The sequence below is a fragment of the Galeopterus variegatus genome, unplaced genomic scaffold (assembly GCF_000696425.1).
Source record: "Galeopterus variegatus unplaced genomic scaffold, G_variegatus-3.0.2 Scaffold1410, whole genome shotgun sequence".
Taxonomy (NCBI): Eukaryota; Metazoa; Chordata; class Mammalia; order Dermoptera; family Cynocephalidae; genus Galeopterus; species Galeopterus variegatus.
Genome location: NW_007727521.1, coordinates 449635 through 458397, shown reverse-complemented (window position 1 = coordinate 458397; position 8763 = coordinate 449635). Strand labels below are relative to the sequence as shown.

At 42.7% G+C, this 8763-nt stretch overlaps 1 protein-coding gene across 1 annotated transcript in view; it reads right to left on the bottom strand.

Moving 5' to 3' along the window:
- Nucleotides 1–8763, bottom strand: part of AFF3 (AF4/FMR2 family, member 3) — a gene marked incomplete at its 5' end in the record, with an annotated part of 456956 nt that overhangs the window by 88606 nt on the left and 359587 nt on the right. The window contains one exon of the mRNA XM_008576823.1: nucleotides 4477–4517. Coding sequence (XP_008575045.1) covers nucleotides 4477–4517 — 41 coding nt within the window. The remainder of the gene's footprint in view (nucleotides 1–4476; nucleotides 4518–8763) is intronic.

The window sequence follows — 8763 nt, the reverse complement described above, 5'->3', positions numbered from 1 at the left end:
TTTTTTTTTTTTTTTTAAGTCAAGCACAATTTTTTTCAGCTTCTCATATTTCTACCTGAATGTGATTTATTCATACAAAATTATGCTCCATTTTTATAAAACCCAAGTTACTGCAAATGATGCTTGAGGTCTCACAGAAAATATTAATTCCTGATCTACTGCTATAAAGCATGCCTGCTCGCTGTGCAGTAGCTCTGTCGCTCTGAGACAGATGGAAGCAGTCCAAGGGTATGATTAACTTCTTAGTCCTGGCAATTTCCGAGTGCTCCTCTCGTCCTAGATTTCAAGATTGGCCTCCAGCTCCTCTGCAAATGCACGGTCACCCTGCTTGATAAATCACACGAATCCCTTTTTTGATCACAGTTATCTACTATTTACTACTTGTGAAGGGAAGTTAATTGTATCCAAGGCACTTCATATGTGGCACACATATCCTTCCTCCTTCCTAACAGCACTTTGCATATTTCCCACATTACCAGCAACGCTGAGCGTCCAAACCAAAGACACATCTTTGTAAATGGACCTCATGCCCGTTTACCCTTCTTCTTCCCTGCATCTCCCTACCTGCATTGAATACAATGACCCACAGAAGGAAAAACGCTTGAGAAGCTCATTACAAGGAGTGACTACGTAAGGAGGATAGTGTCCTTTTGAGATTTTCTTGTAATTGGCTTGTTTACTTTGCCAAGAATTTGCCACCTTTTCCTGCCCTGGTGGCCTGCTTTTTTCATTATCCAGGGGCATCAGCGGGCCTCTGGTAGGCCAGCTCACTCTCAGTGGCATAAAATAGATAAAAAAAAAAAAAAATTCTACAGTCAGGAATAGAAAAGAATAAAAAATATACCATCCCACTCTCACAGATAAAAAAAAAAAATTCTACAGTCAGGAATAGAAAAGAATAAAAAATATACCATCCCACTCTCACACGGCCCTTCGTGTCATTGCAGGGGGGGGTGGCACAACTTAGTCCTGCTGAAGCCCAGATTCCCACTTTGCCTTGCCAAGGGGGTCCAGTTTTGACCTGCAGTACACTTTGGCAATTTTGGCTGAATGATAAATTAAGCCCATTGCTCGGGCAAAACTAAACAAGGCAAAAGGTTTTCTTTGGGGGCGATCATAGAAAATTTTTAAAATTTAGGTAATGGAAATATCACACTTTTAATTTATCAAGATTGTGTACTGATTACAGAAGACTCCCCGAACTTTAAAGCATACAGTCTGCACTGTCCAGATACTGGATGTGTGCTAGAATGTCTACTTAGAAAAGAAACCAGGAAACTCTGGAGAAATGAAAAGACAGGCAAGATTTTCCTTCAAAAGACATGTGGACACTCTCTAACCGCCTACACATCCTCAGAGGGATGAGATTCTCATCACTCTCAGAACGGGAAAGGAAATGAGCCCCTTCCTCTTCCTTACACCTGGTCTCACCAGGCCAGGTCCCAGAGCTTCGGAGGCAGCCTTCCTCAGACAGAAACAGAGAACATCGGCTGGCTTCTTACGACGTAAATGCACATCCTCCCGCCACCCCCAAGTCTCCAGATCTTGTTGTTCCTTACACCTGGTCTCACCAGGCCAGGTCCCAGAGCTTCGGAGGCAGCCTTCCTCAGACAGAAACAGAGAACATTGGCTGGCTTCTTACGACGTAAATGCACATCCTCCCGCCACCCCCAAGTCTCCAGATCTTGTTTCGTCCTCAAGTAGGACGTCTTGAGACAAAGGGCTCTACCCTTGTATCAACATTCTTGTGTTCAGGCAGGACTAAAGACTAAAGACAAGTGAAAGTGAAATGGGCCCACAGATGCAGACTTGCAGGACGCTGAGGCTCTGAATGGACGAGGAGCCTGTGGCGCGCAGCTAGAGCCAAGGTGCACTTTTCCGCCCAATTCTAGAATCACAGAACTTAGGAAGCATCTTCTGAGGTCTGAAAAGTGCTTTTTTTTCCCAGCACAAAAAGTGAGTGTTGCCTAAGCATTAAGGAATTTTATGTAAATTGCTAATAACAGGCTGAAAACAAAAATAGTTTAGGAAACCAGAATAATTAGTGTAAACGAGTGTGGAATAGATTAACACCAGGCTCTAAGTGTTGAGAGACATTGGCGTTACAGCCCCACCTTGGAAAGTCATGACCTGTGGGTCTTTACCCAATTCCATTCCGGTCCTGAGGTTCCTCTGACAGAATATTAGGTGAGACATACAGTGGTTTGACCTCGGATCACACTGATCATTTTTCTAGAAAACATTAGTTTATACAAAAGAAAATCACATCTGTCACTTGATAAATTAGGATTCTTTCATTTTAAAAACTTGAAAATATACATCAATTAATTCAGTAGGTGTTTTCAAGTACTTATTTTGAGAAAGGGTTTTAAATGGTATCTCCAAATGATTACAAATGCTTATCAGTTACAGAAATTACATCAATGGCCCTGAATTAGCGGAAAACATAGAAGAGAAAAAGCACAGACAAGGTAGCTTTTCATGACTGTATTACTAGAATAGGAGACAAAGTCAATGCATCACTTTGCAATGAGCCAAGCTCCCCCAATTTTGAACAGAAAAACTGTTAGACTGACGGGGGGAAATGCCCTATTATAGTGGAAGATAGAGAAATTTATAAGAAGAGTAGTGAGAGAGGGAACCTCTGTTTTTGGATAAGAAATGGGCTTGACAAGGGGTTTTAGTGAAAATATCAGAAAAAATTCAAAGAGAATAAACAGCATTGCTCATTATTAAAATCTATGCGCATTTTATGTCCAGGACAAAGTCATGTATCTTTTGGGAAGAAGCCTTTGAATGTATCAGTCCGAGTTTCTGAGAAATTGTCTTTGCGTTTGCAACTATGTCATCAAAGGGAATCCATATTTTCCTGAAATAGGTTTTGATTCATTCTACCAAAGGTCATAATGACATTTTGTATTTATACAGAATTATACAATTATGCTGATATACATTCACTCATTTAAAGTGTGCGATTTGATGTTTTTAGTATACTTACAGGGCTGTACAACCATCATCACAATCTAATTTTACATTTTCATCAGTTCCAAAAGAAACCTTGTACTTGCTAGCAGTAAGAAGGTATGGTAAGCTGAGGGCTTTCCCTTACTTCTCAATGTGTTTTGTTGAAGGAATCATTTAACTGAGAAGAAAAGTCAAAGGAAAAAAGAAGTATGCATAGGAAAGGGATTATTGTGTCAGATTTTTAATATGTTTTGATCCAAAGTCTCTCCTCTTTCTACCAACAGACTCAGAAGCATTACAGTCATCAGCTTTTGTAAAAATCCCAGAAGCAATCTCAGAAGATCACGTGCCAGCCACTCTCAGAACACGCAGGCTTGTGTGGTTGTCATGGGGAAAGCTTTTCAATTGACATAAGAAATACTTAGGCTCAGCCTGCCACCATAGAGAAAATGCTTTTCACCCATGTGCACCAGATAATTTGCCCAAGTGACAGGTTTTACCTTGGAGAAGCACTGAACTGAGCTGGTTTACACAATCAGTTATTGCTCATTCCACACAAAAAAATGGAACTAGGGAGGAAGGTGGGGGGGCAGTGGAGGTCAGCTAGACAATGCGGAGGTGCTGGGCGGCCAGCCGAGGGGAACATCTTTCTGCTGTTTCCAACACTCTAAGGATCTCCCTTCTACAGAACAGACACTTCATCTTCACTCCTGACAGTTCTTCAGCATAAACACAAACTGCCCCCCCCGCTAACCTCAGTAAGTGGAAAAGAAAAAAACACCCAAATCAAACCAAAAAGGGGTCTGGTCTGTTCCAGTTGGTAACTTTAGTATCCCTATTCCATTATCTTTCTACAGCCTTTTAGGCAAAGCAAGATGTGAAATACAGCCTGAGTGTGTTTCTTAATTAGGTTTACATACCTCATTCAATAATACAAGTCAGGAGAAATAAGCCAAAGCAAGAAGTAAAAAGTCAGGCATGTGCATATAATATTTCAAGAGAGAAACTCATCAAGAGATAGATAGCTCCCAGTGAAATGATAGCTAAAAAATCTGAAGAAAACATCTCAAAATAAATGAAGTACTTATTGCTGAAAAATGAGCTTAGATCTCAACCAATTCCAAAGTTTAGAATTTACTGCACCATTCAGGCCTTTTCCTCTAAGTTTCTTGTCTCTTGTTTCATGGCGCAACAAGGGATTCTTCGTACTTGATGTGAAATACAACAAGGCGATAGAATTTACTGCACCATTCAGGCCTTTTCCTCTAAGTTTCTCGTCTCTTGTTTCATGGCGCAACAAGGGATTCTTCGTACTTGATGTGAAATACAACAAGGCGATTTCTGCAGTAATAAACTCCACACATGCATGACAAATCCAAGCATGCAAAATGTTTAACATCCCAGTTCACAGATACTTTAGGGACAAAATCCGATTATGAATTATATGCCACCATAAATAGGGCTCAATGTTTCATAAAGCAATTTATAGTTCATAAAAATGACAAAATGTACCTGTCAGATAGAGCGCGGAGAGCAGTTCTCTGGGCTGCCTGCTGGAAGAAAGGGCAGAGATGTTTATTTAATATTCTGACTTTTAAATTATGTGCTCAATCAACACTTTTTAAAAGAACCTGTGTTACACACATTTTTGTCAATGCAGCCAAATTTTAAGCTACTAGCAACACAGTAGAGGGCCCTGTCCTGTGATGAAATGAACACTGCTGAAGAGTTAACCGGAGCCCTGGCGATGCCACGAGGGGTGAGTTTGGGCAGCGGGAAGCGCTCCACCCACGTGCGGGTGAACAGGGCAAAGGCCAGAGCGATCTCCTTTTTACCTCTTGAAATCACTTTCCCTCTGCTTTATTCTCTGTTCCTGTGAGAAACAAAGGTCTGTTTTGGTTCCTCTGTAGCTTCTTTCCCAGGGAAAGTGTAAATTTTTTTTTTTTTGTCTTTTGTCTTTCTCCGTGTCCGGCAACGGATCGCAACCCTCAGTGTTGCCCCCGTACCGGACCGGGGACCGGCAACGGGATCGCAACCCTCGGTGTTGCTCCCGCGCCTCGCTCAGCCAGTGAGCGGGAACCAGTCTGTATATGGGATCCGAACCCTCGGGCAGGAGCGCCGCCGCGCTTCCCAAGCGGCACACTATCCAGTGCTCCACCGGGCCGGCCCGGGAAAGTGTAAATTTTGACCGGGTTTTCAGACTGATTGAAAAAGATTCTGGAGTTAGAAAATGGAATGCTGAGAGGAAATCTAATGAGATGGGATCACTGACATGTTGTAAGCATAGTAATACTACTGGGGCAATTTTTTAAAAAGAATTTTTTAGAGATTCATATTTATATATTTATGGATAAAATTATATGATGTTGGGATTTGCTTTAAAATAACACAGTGGGAGGGAGGGAGGGAGAAGTGGGTGGCAGATCCAGAGAACCAGATGGCCCCGGGCTGGTAACTGTTGGAGTAAGGTGATGAGCACGCTGGGGGCTTATTATATTATTCTGGCCATCTTTGTACAAGAAATGAACAACGTTTTCATTTTGTATTGAAAATGTATTGGTTTGGTTTTTGTTTTTCACTTACTGAAGTTGGGGTGCACGTGGGTATGTGTGTATTGAAATTTTCCATAATAACACTGGCTGAGTGCGGTGCAGGCGACACCAAGCCAAGGGTTGCGATCCCCTTACCGGTCACAAAAATAGACAAAAAAAAAAAAAAAGAAATTTTCCATAATAAAAAACTAAAAGAAAAAAGAAAATGAGTCCTCCATGTCTCCATCGGATTCTCCCAGTTTCGCCCTCTTTCCTTTCTCTGCCTGTTCTTCTGTTGTTTGGCCACTGCCTTTCATGCTGGGCACTCTGAGGCTGAGGAAGGCAGAGGGCACAGTACGTTCTCTGTCCCAGAAGTTAGAATTCGGAGGTGATCAAAGCACGGCCTTAGGACCTCAGGGTGCACCCACCAGGAAACAAGGAGTGTGCATATGGCTCACTTCCACCTTGCATGAGACACATGTCGAGTTGACTGTTTACCAAGGACACCAAAATACTTCTCACACTATTCCCTCATCACATTCAGGAACAGATAAAATAGAATCTTCGAAATAGAAAAAATGACACATCAGAACCATTATCCCTGTTACAGAAATAAAATATGCCCTTGGTGATAGTTTCATGTCCTTGTATTAGTCAGTCAGTACAACATTTATTAAATTCCTATTATGTGGCGATTGTTGTATATTGGGCTCCAGGAGGGATAAAAATAAAAGTAGAAGGAGAAGCTCAATCCCTAGGCAGGAAGTCAGAATAGAGGCCCAGGGATGCCTTGAGCACACTTATGAAATAACACGAAATTGAAAAGATGAACACAGGACAGTGTTGGGAAGGCACAGATTCGAGTGGTATTTAGTGGTCATCAGCAGCTCCTCGAACAGAACCTGGAACTGTTTTTAGGTGCTCAATAAATATCTGCTAAGTGAACGTTAAATGAATGAGTCAATCAGGGAATTATTGCCACTGAAACCTGAGCAGAATTTTGAAGACAAGGAGAGACACGGTCAGGAGAGGAGCTGTTGGTAGCACTGGTCTGGAAGGCAGAGGGAAGGCCTGTGTTCCAGCTCTACCAGTGGTTCTCAGCTGGGGGACCACTTACTCCCAACCCCGGGGAGCCTGGAGTTGAGTGGGGGTGCTTCTGCATGTCACATTCACGGGGTTGGGGGGCAGGGAATCACTACAGGCATTTAGCGCCTGGGGCCTGGGATGCTAAAGCCCCTCAAAGGGCAGGAAAATCCCTGCACAATGAGAAACTGTCCCGTTAAAATGACAAGGGTGTCTGTAGAGAAACACTGCAGCTGAGGAGGAATGGAAGGCAGATCTGAAAAAAGACACAGGGAATATGTGCTTCCAGGCCTGGTGAAAGGAGCTGAAAAGAAGTTAATAAGAACTTAGATAATTTCCAAAAGTGATACACAATTCTGGTTCAGGAAAAGCCATCAAATCTGTCGATCTGGGACCGAGAGTCTTGCATTCTGGGACAGGTTTCACCATTCACTTATCAGGGACCTTGAGTCTGGCCCTCAACCTACACATCTTTGCTTCCAAACTGCCCCTTTCTTCTCTGAGTGGGATGTTGAAGGAGACAGTCAATGCCCGGGTTGCTGTGGACACTTGCAGGGGCTACTATCCCTTCCTTGTTCCCTGGATTCCGGTGAATGAAGGCCCCAATGTCCTGGCATCCCAGTGTCACAGAATTACTGCAAGAGAGGAAGAGGCAGCAGCTACAGATCGTGATGAGGACCTGAGTGAGCAGAAGGCTGCAGGAGGAAGGAGGGGAGAAGGCTGAGAAGCCCACTTGGACACCTCGCAACACAGGCCTTCCCTCTCTTTCCCCTCACTCCTTGCCCTGCGCTCCCAGAGAGCCAGCCAGGAGCACGTTCATGCCAAGCACTCAGCAGGGGACCAGCAGCCATCACTGTTGGCAGGTTCTCTTCTCACTCAGCAAGATGGCTTTCACTTTCGGCAGCAATACTTGAAAAGAACTTAACTCTCTACTCTGACTATGGCTGAATATACAAGAAGTATTTTGAATTCCCCAAAAGAAAGGTGGAATGTATTATTAGTATAGCCTCTCAACATCATCTCAGCAGGAGGCACTGGAGACTGACTCTTCCCAGAATGATAAATTGTAAGGGATGTGATGAAAAGTTCAACAGAAACCTCTAACATGGTGTCTGAATTTCCCCAGCCATGGAAATAGACCAAGGCTGTCAATATTTAAAGGTCTATTGACTCCTTTCTCTCCTGCCTTCAAATACTTCCTGCTGACTTTATGATACGGAAACAATGCTTGTTGATGTGTAGCCTGTAAGAAAATGATCTAAAAAGCAAAAGCAAAATAAACTAACAAACAAAAGACAAGAAATTCTGCTGTTCGACTGCCACTGGAGTGCCTATGAACAGATGTACCCAGGCGGTGGTACCTGCCGAGAACAACTCCATGGGAATGGCGTGGGCCAAGTTCTTGAATACAATGGGCCAGAAGTTTGGGGCAAGGGCTGCTTTCCCTTTAGCAGAGGGATGTGATGCTGACACCAAAAAGTCCTTGTGGGCTTAGAGACCAGGCACCCCGCCAGTTACCGCCTTCCTGTGATCCCTTATTCTCTTAATCTGTGCACATGAAGTATGTTACCTCTCACTCAACACCGGCACACAGCACCCTCAACTGCCTGCACCACTAGCTTTTAATGCCTGATTTTGATTGCGCTATTTAATCTGCAGTTATTCTATATCATCAAAAACTTTACAGAGGACAACTCATCATCCATCAAGTAAGAAGATGAGAAAATGTTAAATAATTCCTTGAGGGGGAAAAAAAGGCTTAGGGCATTAGATTAAAACTGTACGTTATATACCAAAACAAAGACCACCATGTTCTTTTTACTGCCTCATCTCTTACAGAAAACCTTTGGCTTGTGCACACTATTTTATTTTACTGTTGGAAAATAATAAAATAAATAAACATTGGAATTAAATAGCAAGGAAAAAAATTACGTAGGTGACTCATGATTGAAGGCTGAAAAACTACTCATAGTAAACTAGATGAATCGCTCGATTTCATTTCTTCCCGAGTTGTGTGTTACAGCAATCATATTTTCCTCCTTCTAAATCTTTCATCATCTCCTCCTTGCAACTTTCCTTTTATTCAGTTCTCAGCAAAACAGGTTGAGAGGTTAAGAGAATGTTTCCTTGATATTTCTTGAGTTCGTTACGCATTCATGGATGACGCTAAAGCTCAGGTCTATGA